General features: G+C 40.2%; 1 protein-coding gene across 3 annotated transcripts in view; it reads left to right on the forward strand.

The window, feature by feature from the left end:
• The window catches only part of LOC109967330 (probable assembly chaperone of rpl4), a 23,491-nt gene continuing 4,859 nt past the window's right edge, over nt 1-18,632 (forward strand). The window contains exons 1-10 of one of the 3 annotated variants that reach the window (XM_020612833.1): nt 1-181; nt 337-449; nt 559-705; nt 825-977; nt 2,218-2,327; nt 2,429-2,552; nt 5,727-5,819; nt 6,442-6,510; nt 11,760-11,813; nt 15,987-16,133. In XM_020612833.1, coding sequence (XP_020468489.1) covers nt 115-181; nt 337-449; nt 559-705; nt 825-977; nt 2,218-2,327; nt 2,429-2,552; nt 5,727-5,819; nt 6,442-6,510; nt 11,760-11,813; nt 15,987-16,133 — 1,077 coding nt within the window. In that variant the 5' untranslated portion in view covers nt 1-114. Of the gene's footprint in view, nt 182-336; nt 450-558; nt 706-824; nt 978-2,214; nt 2,328-2,428; nt 2,553-5,726; nt 5,820-6,441; nt 6,511-11,759; nt 11,814-15,986; nt 16,134-18,632 lie in introns of all 3 variants that reach the window. The other 2 variants (XM_020612831.1, XM_020612832.1) reach the window with 2 other exon arrangements.

An 18,632-nucleotide genomic window follows, 5' to 3' on the forward strand; every position in this document is an offset into this window, starting at 1 on the left:
TAGCGCATGCGCTCTGTATGCATTCATCTCTTTCCACGCGTGTTTATGAAACTTTGGGTTAAAAGTGTTTTAAGGTAGAGACTGACGAAATATAAGACGTGTTTTTTTATTACTATGGGAGGACAGGCTAAGGGCAAAAAGAAAAATAAGCCAAAGAAGAAAAATAACTGCGCAAACAAGGGTAAATTGTTTAGTGTTTTTTCATTTAGCAGTTTAAAATTATGTAATGATAACGTTCATGTCAAGCTCTGAGACAACAAATAATTAGCTGAAATGAACTTATCTTTATCTACTTAGGAGAACAGTTGAGACAAAAGTAACGTTATCTTATCACAACAGATGCAGATTTTGTTGGATTGTCGCCTCAGGAAAGGGTGAAACTAAGAATGCGTGAAAAAGCCAAGAAGAAGACAGCTGAGAAGTACTCTGTTCAACAACTACTAGAGAAGGTGACACTGTGAAGATATCTACAGCAAAGACAGAAGCCAGATCTGCCATGTCTTCAAATTGTAAGGCTAATTCTGATCATATTACGTAATTTGATCTTGTGTTGTACAGACAGAGGAATGTATGGACAGTTTTGACTTTGAGATGGCCAGCCTTTTCTGTCAAAGAGCCCTGGATGTGGAGTCCACCAACCTGCAAGCTCTAGATATGTTGGGGCACATCTACTCTGAACTGGGAGACACACAGAAAGCTAAGGAAATATCCTCTACACAGGTTTCATATTTTTGCTGTGTGCATGCCAGCAATTGTACTGAATCACTGCTGTTATATCCCCATGCTCTTTTAATGGCTGCAGTTTCTTTGACAAAACTTCCTAAGTTTTTCTGCGTGCAGTGGACTTGAGCCCAGATGTAGGCCATAGTAAATATATGTACCTGGGACAGATCCATACAGGCCAGGATGCTGCGGACTACTACACTAGAGGAATACAGGTCCTCCTGTCTGCATTGGACAAACAAGCACAGACCACAGTGAGTTAACACCTATACACGCTCCTATTCCCTGTGTGGTTTACTTGTTGTAGATGCACTACTTTAGCTTGGGAGAATTGCTAATGGCTTAATGCTAGACTAATGCTATTTATTTTCACAGGGGGGTGCTGTTGGACAATCTATTCAGTATTTGTTTTTCATCTATCTTTTGAGCAGTGTCAGTTCACTGAAAAATGCTAAATGACTGACATGGTAATGCACACACTCATGCTACTGTTATGGCAGTGCCATGAAAAACCCTATACTGTCATGACATTAATACTTAGAATTTTTACAAATCATACATAAATTACAGGTAATTAGGGAACACTATGTTGCCCCAAAGTTGTGATGAACAATGAAATATATATAAAATAACAAAACAACCCATGGTTATGTTGAGACTAGTGAATCAGAGTTTCTTATTTTGAAGAATTTGCAGTACTGGACTGATGCAAAAATATGTTCATAGATTTTTTCATAATTCTAATTTTGAGGTGCCTTTTTTTTTTGTTCAAGTAGCAGAAAGTTTTACATGGTCATTCAAGTAGCAGAAACTTTTACATGGTCATGTAATAAAACAACCATGAATTATATTTCTATGGCACATAGATTCAAGAATAGGTAAATACTGAGGTAAAGGAGCAAAAATGACTAGGATTTGGTGTAATAATGTAACAACTTGAAGGTGTTCTGATTTTAATTTAAAAAAAAGGTTCTTTTCCATTTGTAACAGTGTACATTGATTTATTCCAGTTTCATTCAGTAGTTTAACATATTGTATTGTTGGTATCTATTTAAACAACTGTGCTTATAGTATAGATAAGAAATGGTATAAACAAGTGTTGTATATAAGAGAGAAAACACATTGGCTGTTCAACATAATTTAACTCTTTATAAGCCTTTTTCACATGAAACAAACTTCAGTACTGTTCAGTGGTTAGTGAACCAACATGCACAATACCAGGACCCTGGCACTGAAGCAACTAAATGAAAATCGGGCAACATTCATTTTTTACAGTGTTTACTATGACATGTCAAAACAGTCTTTTAAAAAAAGGTTTATATATATATAGGAATATATATATATAGGAAATAGAGAACTTGTGCACATTTCCACTCACTGATTAACTTGATTGTTTTAAAAAATCAGCTTGTTTTCACTCTCATTTGATTTTGCTCATGTTTGATGCAACTTTTACACACCTCTCAAAATATGTGCTTTCTGCTCTTTAAGCAGGCTCAGGCTGGAGCTGCTGCCTCGCTGGATGAAGACCCTGAGCTCCTCACAGCAAAGGATGTTAGTGCAGCCTACTGCTCCATCGCCGAGATTTACCTAACAGATCTCTGGTACTGGCACACATACATTTAAACACCGATGATTATAACCTCCTTTTATTGTTACTACTTTGGTATTGACTTGAGATTTGTGTGTGTGCATGCGCATGTAGCATGGAGGAGGGAGCTGCTGACAAGTGCAGAGAGTTTATTGAGAGAGCATTACAGTATCACCATGACAACCCCGAGGCTCTTCAGCTCATGGCCAGTTACCTGTTCAGTACAGAGAGAAACCAGGTCAGTCCACACACACACACACACACACACACACACACAGTTTAGATGAGTTATCACCATATTAAAGCAGAAATCTGCTGAGTTAATTATTCTGAACAAATTGAATTTTATGCCATTAATCAGCAGATGGACATTTACATTAACATGCACACACACAGACCGGTTATGCTGCTAGAGCCTGATATCAGTGTTAATTACTGTGTGAGCCTTTGAGGTCATATTGGGTACATCCAAAGTCTCTTATATGACCATTCCTCGATCCTTACTCAACGGGAACAACTTCTGGGCTTAGTGAAGATCCTTACCCAAGACTCTGACAGTCATGGCCAAAATTATTGGCACCCTTGCATTTCTGTCAGATAACACACCACTTCTCCTGCAAAATTGTTGCAATCCCAAATTCTTTGGTATTCTTATGTTTATTTCTTTTGTTTTCATTGGAACAAAAAAAAGCCTAATCTGATCCATTCCACACAGAACTCCACAAATGGACTGGACAGAATTATTGACACCCTCAACTTAATATTTGGTAGCACACCCTTTGGTCAAAATAACTGAAATCATTTGCTTCCTGTAACCATCAGTGAGTTTCTTACTCCTCTCTACTGGAGTTTTGGACCAACTGCTCCAGGTCTCTCAGATTTGAAGGGTTCCTTCTCCCAGCTGCTGTTCTGAGATCTCTCCACAGGTGGTCTATGGGATTTAGACCTGGACTCATTGCTGGCCGCTTCACAACTCTCTTAACTCATTGTCTGAATCTATTTCTGGTGTGTTTTGAAGTTTACTTTGGGTCATTGTCCTGTTGTACGACCCATGACCTCTGACGGAGACCCAGCTTTCTGACACTAGGGACCATGTTCTTTTTTTTGAAGGCCTCATTTCATTTTCTAACAACAGTAGAATGATGTGCTCGACCATAAAGCTCTATTTTAGTCTCATCCGTCCACAGGACATTCTCCCAGAAGGACTGTGGCTTCCTTGGGTAAGTTTTGGCAAACTCCAGTCTGGCTTTTTTATGTTTCTGTGTCAGCAGTGGGGCCGTCTGGGTCTCCTACCATAGTGTCCCTTATCTTTCAAATGGCGATGGATAGTGTGAGCTGATACTGTTACACCCTGTGGCTGCAGGTCATCTTGAATCTGTTTGGAAGTTCATCGAGGTTCTTTATCCACTATTCAAACAATCCTTCATTGTCATCTGTTTTTCTGTTTCGTCCACGTCCAGGGAGACTAGCTACAGCACGATGGGCTGTAAACGTCTTGACAGTGTTGTGCACAGTTGACACAGGAACAGCCAGATCTCTGGAGATGGACTTGGAGTCCTGTGACTGACCATGTTTTTCCACCATTGTGGTTCTTAGATCCTCAGACAATTCTTTGCTCTTCTTTCTTTTCCCCTTGCTCAGTGTGGTCCACATGATACAAGGGTTGAGTCAACTTTTCTCCATTTTAACTGGTTACCATTGTGATTTCTATATTGCCAGCACCTGTTGACTGCTACAGGTGAGTTTCATACAAATTAAAGGACCAACACGGGCTGGAAATAAAACTATTTTTGATGATTTTGAAAATTCTGTCCAGTCCATTTCTAGAGATTTGTGTGGAATGTCAGATTTGGCCTTTTTCTGCTTTTTTGTGTTGTTGCAATGCAAACAAAATAAATAAATATGAGAATACCAAAGAATTTGTGATTGCAACAGTTTTCTGGGAGAAGTGGTGTGTTATCTGATAGAAATGCAGGGGTGCCAGTATTTTTGGCCATGATCTGCTCAGAGGAGTGAGGACTGAGTGAGGAGGCTTCCTGGAACAGACATGAGGGAGGATAGAAGAGATCCATCTTTTATGGACCAATACACCCTTTTATCAGAAATCAGTTGCGGGATTGGACACCTCAAAGAAAGGACTATAGGAAAGGATGTCTCGTGTCTCTACAAACATGCTTCCTTGATTCCTTTCTCCTCGCATCCTTTTGTGCATCTTACATTGGCAGAACTAAAATGCAAGAGAGGGAAATGCGGTTGCATATAAGGGATCAAAAGCCATACAACTCAAATCAGAAAAAGGTGGACAGTATGTAAAATCAACATTACAGCTGAAAATAGTGATGTGTAAATCATCTGTGTCCTGTATTACATTGAAAATTTCAGTTTTATTATTTGTTCAAAATACTGTAAACATTTTAATTATGATGCCTCCAACACATTCCAGAAAAAAAGGTATGGTTGCATTTCAGAGCTATTAATGATATAAAGAGAGAGAAATGAGGGATCAGCCTGGTAGAAGAGATGCCATCAGAACTTTCTGGCATGAATCATCTGACACTTATGTAGTGTGATATCTTATAATTCTTTTCTTTATCTTTACTAGTTTTGAAAAGCATTGCACATATTCAAGTGGTAATTAAAGTATTGCAGCATTACCAGCTGTTATGATAAACGATGCCAAAGGCAAAACCTTTGTGTTAAAATTATGTGGCACATGTTTAAGAGCGTGCACCTTTTTTTTTCTTCTTTTGAAAGAACTTTCAGTTCGATGAACTAACTTGTGGGAGTGTTTCAGGTCACCATTATATGTTTGTGTTGAACAAAACACATAATTTTCACATTTTTACAGTTTTTTTAATGTTGTAGAATAAAACTTGCAACAAAATGAATGATATCAAGCCTGGCGTTTTTAAACTATTTTGATAAAATAACCACTTGCTTTCTAGGAACAATTTCACACAGTGAGTAAAGGCATAGAGATATTGGCATCGTGTCAAAGGCAAATATCTCAAGTCTTAATCAAATAAACCCAAAGCTAGCAGTGAAAACTTTTTGTTTGTACTTTTTTAGCTGCAACATACTGTACAATAGAAGTGAAGTGGAGCTGTAATACTGGCAGTGAGCTGTAGGGGTCAGGCTGGCTCCAGTTAGACTTCACAACATCCCACATCCAACAACCAAAGTCTCTCTTTGGAATACTCTAGTAATAATTTTGAAAACATTGATATAATCCAGATGTCACTGACACATATAGAGTATTCAGGATGGGGTCTGTAGAAGTCAAAATGAACAGTAAGAATACTCTATTGCAGTGTTGTGGGAGTACATTTTGTGTTTGTTTACAATTGTAGCTGTGTACACAACACTTAACCATTGACATATACCTGTTTCCACATATATACATTTTTCTCAGGAAGGTAGGGAATACCTGCTGAGAAGCGTTGGTTTGTGGCTTCCTGGCCAGAAACAGAGTGCAGCATCTTCCAGCACAGAGGAAGTCATGCAGGTGAGTTAGAGCAGTGTTTGGTGTTCTTCTAACTGCATTCAGCCCTCATAAGCCCTCCCGGTTTATTTATAAAGCACTTTCAACTAACAGGATTGTCACAGTGCATTTTGCAGCAAGCACAAATGCCAGTAGAGATAAAAAAAGTAAGAGATAATGAAATGAGGGATAATATAAAAAAAGATGGAACAAGCACTTCACAAACCTGTGAGAGTGGATGTGAAAACTCAAACAACACGAGGAAAGGACTTAAAGGATAAGTAAGAAAATTACTGCAGGGAATTTTACAAAGAGAAAAAAATGGTTGTAATGCCAACGATATGATTTTCAAATTTCCCTCAGTTTACACTCGGATGCTGAGAAAATGTGATGAAAGAGGGGATGGTGTGATGATTTGATACAAAAATCCCAGTGGCTCCACTGATATGACTCTTATCTCCTGGAGCAGGTCGATCTTAGCTAAGGCTGCTGACACTTTGGCTGTTATTAACAGCCACGTAGCTGCAGAACATTTTGTACCTTGAAATTGGCTCATGTTATTATCAGAGAAAGAAAAGAACTATGTTCTTTGATGCTTGTGTAAACACTCACTGCAGAGGTGGCGATGTTGTCCTTTTTTTTCCAGAACGCAGCCCCTCCGTACGAGTCTCGCATCACCACAGCCAAACTGCTCATTGAGTGCGAAGAATACGAGGTAAAAATGTTGCATTGTGCTTGTACTCTCTGCCGTTGTCAGCCTGTGTATGTTTCGTGGTGGGAGGACGGCCTGGCATTTGTATGTATGTATGGCTATGAAGATGGGAAGGCCATGCCCAGCCTTTATCCCCTCCAGGATTCAGTGTCATTAATCGAAGAATGGTATTCATAGAGAACACACACACACATATACAGTATATATGAGGGAAGCTTTATTCTGATGAAGTACTGCCATATCTGTGATACAGTGCACTTGTCTACTAAACCACACATCAATTTCCAGTATTAATGGCCTTGGTGTTAGTGGCTCACTGCCTTCAGTGCTAAATCCCACTAACAGTCATTAACCCTTGATGTCATTCTCTATGATTACTGCCACACTAGCAGCAGTTTTTTCTGTTGGGATCCAGTTATTAATGTGTAGTCGCTCTTGAGTGGTTTATGGCTATTACTGGCAGGAAATGAGAACAGTATCTTTTTCCCCCTCACAACTAAACGGCTCAGCTGTAGTTATATTTTTGTGTGTGTGTGTGGGTGGGAGATGGGCTGTCAGGTGTATCAGTAAAATGACAACGTCTCGGTCCACAGTTTCCGACACGTCGTTTGTCTTCATCCTCCTGTCGGTGTCATCTGCCCTGAAACAAACAGCACCAATTCTCATGATGTTATAAAGTGCATATTTTGCTGTGCATATACTGTACACATCCACGCCCAAGTTTGGTCATATTTGCTCTATAGCTATTTGAAAGTTTCTGACAGAAATTGCAGTTAAGAGTGGAAGTAAAGAAGAAGCTAGCTATTTTCTGTTCGTCTCTCCCCGACTGGGACTTAGCCGGATTTCATAGGAACATCCTGTCTTCTCTTTCCTTCCTCTACTCCTCTGTCACACATACACACTCTCACTGATTTTTGTGCTCACTATCTCTCCCTGTGGACTATAAATCTATTCACAACTCTAAACTCTGTGTAAAGTTGTGTGCTTCCAGCCTGTAGAGTGATCAGTTTGAGGAGTTTATAGCAGTGTGCCAGAATACAACCATTTGTCTGTAGTTTTCTCCCTGTTGACTTTTTTTTTTTTGGTCCTTCCAAATTGAGGCAAGACTATGGAAGATTGATTACAGTATTTGTCAAAGTATTAAAGTATTATTGAGTTTTCTGCACCTACTTAGAGTAAACAGCTATTTCTAGTAAATAATAGTGCTTTGTTGAATAGCCCAAGTAGAAGAACTGCCATGTTCTTTGCCAAAAAACCCTTGTGTGTTTGTGTTGGCGATGAAGCTCTTTGTCTGATGAAAAGCAGTCTGGCCTTTTACGTTCAGTCTGTTATGTGGCTTGAATTGGAATAAATTAAACATTTGCCAAAATAAAAAATGTCAGTTTGATTACTATGGCCAAATAATCAGGCTGTATAATATTATTTTGTCTTGATAGTTAGTGGAGGAAAAACACTAGTGCATGGTGAGGACAGGTTAAATCACTAAAATGTAGTGAGATGATCTCTTCAGATGTTCCTTAGGGTGTGTAAACGGCATTTTATCATTTGCAATCATTTTACTAGGTGACAGTCTAAACTGGAACTTTACATGTTAAACCTTCGACCTTTGCTCTGGGGGCACCACTGCTCTTTGTCCTTGAAGGTTTCTTATAGATTTTGTCATTAAAGCATGAATTTCTTATGACATTAATAGAGGTGGTTGCCAATTCGGTGCCAGTGAGCAGACTCTGCGATAATAATAATCATAAACCAAAGTGGGAAAGTGTTGCATGTAAATAATATTGTCACTGCTGGATAAACAGGTCTCTTTTATGCAAAGTCAGTCGAGGCCATGACTTTCAATAAAGAGAAAAGCACTTTCCTTTCAATTTGAGAGCACATGAATGGCTCAAAATGAAAGTAAATTTGGCTTAGAAAGTGGATATTTTATGATAGTTGAGTTCCACTTAATAGAGGGTTAAGAGCATATCAGCAAGTCAAGGGGAAAGTGTTGCATTTTGTAATTATCTCACTGTCCTCGTTAGTACAGTAGGCACTAATAAAACCTCCAATGACTGTGGGTTAATGAATTCATAAAAACACAAGTTACATGACTGCTGCTCTTCTCTTCAGTCTTCTGTTTCAACAAGACATGAATCTGTGCCACTTAATTTGGAAGAGGAAAAGTCACCAGAATTGCTTTTCAAGGTCTTTTATCCCCTTTTGATTGTTTTCCAGGAGAAACAATTGAATGTATGCTAAATTTGCTTGTGGTTTCTGTAGCTCTAATGGAAATAGAGTAGGAATATTTGAGGGGAGCTTGATATACATATATAGGTATCATTGTCCAGCAGTTTGATGCTCTATGGAAGTATTTTTGTGCCAGCTTCTGTTGTGCAGAAAACAGCTTAGTTAATAGATCGGTTGTTGGGCAGACGATTAATTGACAAGTTTCCATATTTATTGCTTGTAATCACAATGCCAAACATTTAGTAGTTTCAGCTTCTGATATAGGAGAATGTTTTGCTTTTCTGTTTAGCTAAAGATCATGTAAAATGAATATATTTGGGTTTTGATGTGTAGGTTGAAGAAAAGCGATTTGAAGGTGTGGGCAGATTGGGCATTTTTCACTCTTTCTGTTATTTTCTGGGCAAATAAATCCAATTTTGGTCAAATTATAGTTACACCAGTAAATTCTGGAAGTTTACTGTGCAGTTATCTGTATTATTGTGATTAGCTGATTAATTGGCTAGACACAGACAAATGTGATAATCTGTTGTTTAAGTTATTCTTTGGTTCTCCAGTGTGAAGATGTGCTACCCTTCTCTGCTTTATATAAATAGTTTATCTCTGAGTTTTACTCCTGTTGTTTGCACCAAACAATCAATTATGCAAAGTCTGTCAGCCTTTTATTCTGTAATTCATGCTTTACTGCTTGTTTATATTGGCATGTTTTAATGAAAAACAACAGCTTTTTATTAACAATGCGCCCCTCACTGTGAGACACATATAAATGCACACATTACCATCATCATCCCCCATCACCACCACTAATTCACTTGCCACACGGCAGGCAGACAGACGCCGTCGCCTGACAGCCATTAAGGTGTCTGCTCAGCATACTTGTCACAGTAGCTGATGGGTAGTTACTCTCCCTGTCACTTCTGTTTGCTTTCATGTTTTTCACGGAACATTTCTGTTCTTAAATTTAGCTCACAATGGAGCTCAGTTTGTACTTTGCAATGTTGCTTCCAACTTCACTAAGCACTGACGTCCCAGAGATTTATTTACTTAAGTGTAGACGTCCCCGTTTGTGCACGTGCGTGTGTATGTGTATGGGTTTCTGTGTGTTACAGACACGGCTTGCCTTCGCTTGTAAAGTGATTTGTCTTTCTCCTGTCGCTGCTGTGCGCTCCAGTAAAATGATTCTGTTAAACAAAATTGCCTGAAGATTACGCACACACACACAAACAAAGCACATACACACAATGGCCATTATAAATGAATTCTTCCTCCGTTTGTTGCTTTTTTTATTTTTTTAAATAAAGAGGACAACATGTACATAGTGTCTTTGGTGTGTATTTATGTGTGTGTGTCTTTGTGGTGCACCACTGCTGTTCATGGACCAGTTTTCATTGTTTATTAAGATACTTTTCTTTGTACTCTTCCTTCCAATTTTGTCACTTTTGCCTCTGTAATACCCCTCTCCTCCCCTTATCTTCAATGGAATATTAATCTTGTTGTTGTTTAGAGCGTGAAGCGACTTAAGAATATCTGAATCTTTAATCACTTGCCCGTGGGTTGACCAGTGTAGTTAGGAAGGAGTGCGGTTGGAGATGATATAATGGTTATCATTGCTCACTTATCCTGGCTCCCGGATATCTCTTGTTCTATTTTTGTTGCTCCAAAACCGCCTGTTCTATCAGTTGTTTAATACCCAGACAGCTCTTTACTCCTATCTCTTATATCTAGTGCTTGGCTCGAATTGCTCTGTGTGTTTGTGTGTGTGTCTACGGATGTGTGTCTGTCACACTGGTGTGATATAATGAAAGTCAAGTAGATAATTATGACGCTGGGCATGAATCCATTCATCATCAGCTGGGATTAGGTGTTTTTGTTTGTGTATTTTTAATCAGTCATTAATTAATTAAGGACAATGGGTTTTCAGCTGATAATTGGTCCAGCAATCAATCAGCTGACTCCCTGACATGCACATTTGCACACTCTTAATGAGATACTCTCAATTAACCTGACTCTCCTTCAGTCTGCCAAGGCAACAGACCTCTTTATTGCCATCGGAACAACATTGGCCTATTGAAAAGGGAAGAAAACTCCAAGTAGCAGGAGGAGAAAAACATTAGGAAGCTCTCCAGCTAATAAGACTGCCTTAACAAGAAACTAGTGCTGCTTGTTGTGCTCACTGTTGTGTGTAGCTTTGTTGAAGACTGCGACTGTTCTGCTCTCTCTGTGTGTGCACGCGCGTGTGTGCTGGTGTGTGCATGTTTTTTATTCTTGCCCTTCACCATGGGTGATTGGCTAACAGTCGCCTCCAACCTGAAGTTGACAAAAATCAATATATCATCACCTGGGGCCTCACAAACACACACATACCACAGAAAAAGAATCAGCCAGGAGAGAAGCATACACACAGCCTACTTTAGTCAAGGTCTGTTTTCTGTAATAGAAACTTCCCACAGAAAATGCACCCAGACAGTGACGCACTATGGCAAAGGTCACCTATATTAAACTCCTTTGAGACCTAAAACCCTCTCTCCAGAATACAACAGAGAGAAATTTAGAGAAATACTTTTGACATTGTGTGAGGGGGGGGGAATAGCGATGGTGGGTCACAGTGATCTTTACTGTTATTGTGCGTCGATTGGAGTGGGCTGGATACTGAGATATTCTTAGTAATGCAATGGTAATGTCAGTAAAAGGATTAAAACGGCTGTTGAGCAGCATGGCCACAGTGACTATTGACTTTGTGATAAGCTCTGGTGAGAGTGTATATTGACGGTCACGTCTGTCGTCTTGTTGATATCGACAATTTTGTGCATGGCCGCTGGCATCATAGATGCTTATCGCGCTGTCACTGATCACGCTGATTGATCAAGCTGCTTGGGAGCCCTGGTGGCTGCCTGTGAGAATAGACAACATACTAGAAGTGTGGGCTGATGAATGTTTCCCATAAACCGGGCCTGTTTACACCCCCCCCCCACCCCCCCAGTATTACTGTTAATTCTCATTTCAGTCTCTCTCTCTGTTTTTATTAGATGGCAGTAGATGTGTTGGAGGGTCTTCTGGAGGAGGATGATGAGGTCGTCCAGGTGAGCGACAAAAAGGGCTCTTTATTTATTGTCCAGTTAAAAAAAAACTGATGGTCGGCTTGGCTTTCACTCATGTCTGCTTTATTTCTTTCTTTTTATTTATGATTTATTTATCTGTCTTTGTTCATCTCCAGGTGTCAACTAAAATGCAGAGGACTTTTCTTTGTCTTTGATTTTCTTAACAATGAAATCTGGTTTTGTATTTCCAACATGTCTGTCTCTAGCCCACTGAACTGTATAAAATAGACTGTATAGGTCATAAATCCCACTCCTCCATGTTAATGGATGGGACATGAGCCAAACTAAAAAGTACAAATCAGATACATTTTTCCAAGACGTGATTTCTGTATATAATGTAGTCCAGTACAACACCACCTACAGGTGTGGCTTTGAATCTGACTGATCAGTGTATATACAGTCAATGCTGTAGCCTAGGTCCCGACCTCTGAATCAAAGCCCACATCTCTGATTCATTCAGCCGTACTAATGGTGCTCATTCACAGCTGGTTGTAGAAAACAAACAGCCAATCACAGCCTTGTGGACAGGATTAAGAATGGGAATGTCAGCTTCCTATCTACACCTAGCTACATCCGTGAAAAATAGCAATAAATAAATAAATGAAAGGTGTGTGAATGAGTCAGATTACAGGAATAACATCTTCTAAATCAGCACATTTATTCAGTTGTCTTAATAATCTTTAAAGTAACAGCTCCTAACAACTGCTACCTGACTGGTCACAGCAAAACTCTGTTGTAAGGGACCTGTGTGTGTACATGTGTCTTGTCAGTGCACAGGATTAAGTGATGACTTTTAATGTCGTCCCCCCCCCTTTTCCAGCCAGTCTTTATTATTATTGCCGGAGCAGTACAACTTGTAGGCAAAATGTTTATCACCTTGGTGGAAAGGAGAAAGTCCCAACTTGAGCACTTAGTAGCTTCCGCTGAGCCACTGTTTGTATGTGTGTGTACACAAAGAAGCATCTAAACACCCACACTTTGGCACTACTTGCTCTCAACACTTACGTGCTCACACACAGAGTATGATTGAGAACTTAAAAGCTTATTAGAAAGTGGCATAAATGGCAGTATTTTCTGTGCTTTAGTAGGAACTCTAACAGTGCTGACAGTGTGCTCCAAATCCCCACCGTCAGTAGCAGAGGAAGCAGAGGTATTCCACTTGAATGTCAGATAGAAGAGCACGGCAGTGCCATCCCCTCACTCCCCCCAGGCTCAGCCTCCTACACACACCCCTCAACTGACAGATTGAGAGCAGTCATGAGGGGGCTGAACTTTTAAACTAGCTCCGAAGACGCACAGCTGTGACACTCGATTTGAGCGAGCCTAAAGCCAATCACACCTGCTACCAGTCACCGGTTCTAATGGTCAGAAAATGTTTTGTCAGATCACATCACAGTTATGTAGCTAGAGTTGTATCTCTGATGTCAGACATGTATGGCAGACTCTCTTCCCATTGTTGTTTTGCTCTTTTCTTGTTCCTTCTTTTAAGTGCAGTACGTAAGTTGTTCGCCCTCGCCTCTGTCAACTCTCTTCTATCTCATAGTTGGAGCCTTACGTATATAACATTCTGTACAAACAACTGATGTTGTTCCTTGCAAATCTTGTTTCAAAGGTATTCTGTTGATTCATGAGGCTTTTGTTCTTCTTTAGCAGTACCATATGGGAACTAAGATGTGACTTTACTTTGAAAGGACAATAGTCCAAGTGATTTGATTGACAGACGCCACACTTATTTTATGTGTGCTTCTGTCGGGGCTTGTTTTAGAGGAGAATGGATTCTCTGAAGTTCTTAATTAACTAACTTTCTCATGTTTTAATTTTGAGTGCAGATGCACAAGCCATCTTCCCCACATGCACTAATATTTCACAATGGACTATCTCTAAAGAATTTTCTAGCCTTATTCTAGCTTTTAAGACATGCATTGGTTCTCATTTGTGAAGAAGTTAGTGTTGAGTTTAAGTGACCCAGTTTCACTCTTTTTTCTCTCGAATACACAAGAGCAAAGTTCTGCATTCACAGAGAAATGTTTCAGTGATTAAAAATGTCAGACTGCTGCTTCTGCAACTTGACTACATTTTTCCAATGCTGCTGTTATTGTGATAAGTATGGCTGCAGGGGGGAGCCTCCCACTCAGCACGCTGAGCGGCAATTCTGAATTCAGTGCGGCATGCCTTGATGTGTTTGTTAGCTAAATGGTTGATTTGGCAGAGGTGCAGGTCCCTACTGCCTCTGCCCTCGATGAATAATGACTAAAGCTAATATTCGTGCCTTGGTGCTTGAAGAACACAGTGGGTGGGTGATCTTTGGCCACAGATGAGAGGCGCACACACACCTCCAAGTTCACTGAGAGTTGATGTGATTGTGTTTAGAGGTGGAAGAGCAAGCATATATGTGATTATGTAAGCTGAGAAAAGGTGTGATTATGAAACAGAGGGAACACAAGCTGATTTTAATGTGCTCCACCATCCTAATTTACAGAGAGAATAAGCTTCCCCTCACTGAATAAACTTTGCAGAGTTCTAGGTTTCTGTTATTCTTACAATATATTGTTATCCCACTGATTGATCTGGCTATTCTTTGTTTGAAAACTTCAGTCCAGCTGTTGACATGTTGTGTATATGAGACCGGATTTTGAACAAATAGTCATTTACCACATGGGTGACTCTAAAGCAGGGTCTAGAAATATGGTGATACTATTAGTTTCTTTCTGTAAAAGTGACAGTTGAACCTACATAAAGAAAAGTCTGGAAGAAAAGTCCATCAGAAGCTTGATTCAGTTGAAGGATTTGCACAAACTGTAAAAACTGGAATGTGTGGATGCTTTTCATACTAAGTCACAAGTGTAAGTGCTCTAAAGGTAGTAAGCACAGAAAGGATAATCACCTTTATTGGCCAAGTATGTTACACACAATTTGTTTCCGGTACAGAAACGAGGCAGCCATCTGCGGCGCCACCTCACACCGATTGCTCTAACCATCGGGGGCAACTTGGGGGTTTGGTGTCTTGCTGAAGGGCACTTCGACACGTGGACTGCAGGCACTGAGGTTCAAAACTCCGGCCCTCCTTGTTGGGAGACAACTGCTCAACCCACTGAACCACAGTCGCCCCCAGGAAATGTGATACTACCACACAACTAGAAGTTTAAAATGAGCAATTAAAAATGGGTTATATAGACATAGCACCTGACAATTTAAGCATAATTGAACCAGTGCAAGTGTTTTATTTTCATATTGCCCCTCTGATGTTCCGACAAATAGCCACAGTGTGACGGACAATTTGCTAGGCGACAGTAAACTTCACAGCATTACCGGTCATTTAAATCACCTGTTATTTATAGATACTGCTTTGTTTTGCCAAAGCGGGTGGTGCCTGGAAACCCTGCAGACATTCACATTTGATAAAATCATCATGGTCAGTTTTTGTTTCAGAAGTTTTCAAAACTTGACCACAGCAATAGTGAAGTTTTCCCAGAGAGTGTTTTTTAGTTGGCATTTAATGCCCTGAACACAACTTGCTCCGGAGCAGGTATGGTATGAAACTGAAGTTACCATGGTGATGTACCTTGCAAAAATTGGACTGCAAAACCAGTCGAGTTCGCTCCTTAGCCCTCTATTCTTGCTTTCAGAGTCAGGCCCCAGGACTGTGGCACTTTGCTTCCTCTTTCATTAATTTCAGTCTAGAAATGTAGTATGAGCTAAATATTTTGAAATTGAATAAACAGTTAGATAAGCTTGATAATTCGATTAAGTTTGAAGTTATTTTTCAATATAGTAATTTCCTCTTTTGGAAAAGTAATAATGGAAAAACAAATTTGTAGAACATTGAGTCAAAGATTTGAATTCATTGTGAAGCGACAGTATCTGCACATGGCATTTACATTCATGCAGCATTTGGAAATGAGAAGAGGATTGGATCAGGCTGACAGTTATGTGAGTGATGGATTGCTTGTGTGTGTCAGTAGGATTCTGTGTCATATGTGTGAAACTTATTTGTCAAAGAAGGATGTGGGATTTCATACAGACATGCTCCGTCAGGGTTACAAATCTGTTTCCCTTGTCACAGCCCGCTTACTGCAACAAAGAATGCTTTCTCTCTGTATGAATCTCTGTACCTCACACCCACCCAACCCGCGTCTCTTCCTCTGTGTTTCCCAGGTGTGGTATCTCTCTGGCTGGGTGTGCTACCTCCAGTTGGAAAAAGCAAAGGAGCAACAAGGAAGAGAAGGAAGAGTAGTGATGGAGGAGGAGGAGTGGAAGGCGCTGACAGAGGCTGCCAGATCATATCTGACCAATGCTAAGAAGGTAATTCAGGTCAAGTAAACCCCATAGCATCTGCCCACAAACCTGCTTAAGATCACTGCTTATTTTAATTATGAATTTCTTCTGTTCCTCTAAATTTCAGGTGGAAATATTATAGTTTTTGCTCCTACACTTATGTGACAGGCATAGTTCTGAGTTACTATGGTTCCTAGTTAGTTGGTTAATTGACTAATAATATAAGACAATGTAATGCAAATATGCAAAACACTTTATGGTTTCATCTTCTCAAATGTGACAATTTGTCTTAAATTATAGTAAATGGAATCATTATTTAGTTTTGGACTGTTGTTTGGACACAACAGGACATTTGTAAATTTCACTCTGAGCACTAATTGTGATGAGATTTCTCACAATTATCTTTGTTTTACAAACCAAACTATCAATGGATCATCGGTAAAATAATGAGAAGATTAATTGAAATAATTAGTCGCAACCCTATATAAAGTAGTCAAAGTCTAGCTTCACCTCAACCAGCAGGAGTTGCATGTGGGTTAAATATTAATGTATGAGCACTAATATAATGATGTAGTAAGTATGGTAGCACTCACACTGGCCATGTTTCTGCACTGAATACTTTCACTTGATGCTTTAACTACATTTTTCTAATAATATGTATCTTTTGTAAAAGTTTTGATGTGGACCTTTTACTTGAAATAGAGTATTTTTATTGTGTTTGGTGCTTTAAATTAGTTAAAGGATCTGAATGCTTTGTCCACCATTGTACTAGGCACCCGTGGGTACAGCTGGTTACATCCAGTACAAAATCACAATAGGTAAGACTCCTAAGAGGCAGCTTTGTCAGAGAAGGAGTACATGCATTAATGTGTACAGAGGATCCTAACTGAGCTCCATTGTTGCCACAGAAATTTATTTTTGTAGTCTCTCAAAGAGGTTTAAATATACTCTCTCCCATTCCCCTCTCTCTCTCTCTCTCTCACACTCACACACACTCAGAATGATGTGTTTCATTCGTACTGTCATTCTGTCAGGGAGCAATGCTTCTATGGAGCAGTGATTCATGTTAGTCTAAAATCCAATAGGCTTGTAAATCAGGCTGAAGGATGGCAGGCCCCACCTCAGATTTTTTTCCTCCCCTCTTTTCCTCTCTTTTTCACCTCTGCACCCAATTCCCCATCTGCCTTTCTCCTCTCCCCTCCCAGCATGTTCCTCTCCAGATAAGTAGGGGCAGCAGGATGGCAATATATTGACGTCTGTCTCTGTGGCCAGCAGTGTAGTGACAGGCCTGTCTAACCAGCATCCACTGGGGATGGCCGCACCAGAGACGGGAGCGAGGTGGGCTTTGAGCTGCCAATGGGGAGAACTGTGGGAGGAAAATAAACGCAGCTTGTGCTTATAGATTTGAGCTGCCACCTTTATGGCGAGAGTTCATGAAGAAAAAAAAATACAAAAGGAAAAAAATGGAATTTTGCACTGAAAGAAAGAATGCAAGGGCATAAAATGATGAAAGACTGGTAAACGCACTTGGTAAGGCATCAGAGCATGACAAGTAAACAGCATGGCAGTTTCTTTGTAGAGTGAGGGAAGCAACAGGCACTGAATATTGTGAAAGGGACCGGGGGTGGGGGGATTTTGAAAAGGTGAGATGGAATGTGGAGAGAAAAGAGCCACCATCATGATGCACTTAATTCCTTAGCTCTGCACCTTGGTTTCCTGTGTGTGCACAGCTGTATATTGTGCAGTCTGGATTCTCCCATGTTTATATCAAAGCTTTGTTTCTGAGCATCACTGTGAGTGTTAATTATTAACGATGAGTCAGTCTGCTAGTTAAAATGGGCTCCAACATGGAAATGAGGCCCCAAAGCCCGACGGCTTCTTTTGGCACCAGTCCACTTCTCTGCATACTTTATGACTCTGCTAAGTGTGTGTGCGTGCGCGTGCGCATGTGCGTGTGTGTGTGTAGTGTGATGCAGTGAGAAAAAATGTTCGGGCGCTCCTTATGTGGATGCACATATTTAATTATAGTTGTGTGTGCCAACTTGCATATCTAATTATTTGTCTTCATTATTCCTCTCTTCTCTGATCAATACACACACACACACACACACACACACACACTATTCAGCTGAGATACTCTAAAAGGAATAATAGGGGAATGAATGAGTTTAGAGGACAAGAAAGACATGTAGGAGAGGAGCAGGAGAATGAAAAGGGCGGTGACTAAGGGAACAGATTAGATGTGAGGGGTGTGTGTGTGTATATGTGGCTGTGTGGGTTCAGTGGGTGTAGCTGGTGAATAGCGGCGAGGGTAAAATCAATAGTAAACCGGACGTAAAGTGGAACTTGAGTTTCAGCCAGATAAGGTGCGACTGAGGAAGGGTCCGCAGTGTATGCACAGGACAATGTTGTGTATGTGTGTTTTTGTGCATGTGTGCACAGAGGCAGCGAGGGCAGACAGAGGTCAGAGGCATTGCTATTTGATGTGGCTGAAAGGGTACTCTGTAAGCACAGGGTGTGGGTAGA

Source organism: Monopterus albus, unplaced genomic scaffold (assembly GCF_001952655.1).
Source record: "Monopterus albus unplaced genomic scaffold, M_albus_1.0 scaffold127.1, whole genome shotgun sequence".
Classification (NCBI taxonomy): Eukaryota; Metazoa; Chordata; class Actinopteri; order Synbranchiformes; family Synbranchidae; genus Monopterus; species Monopterus albus.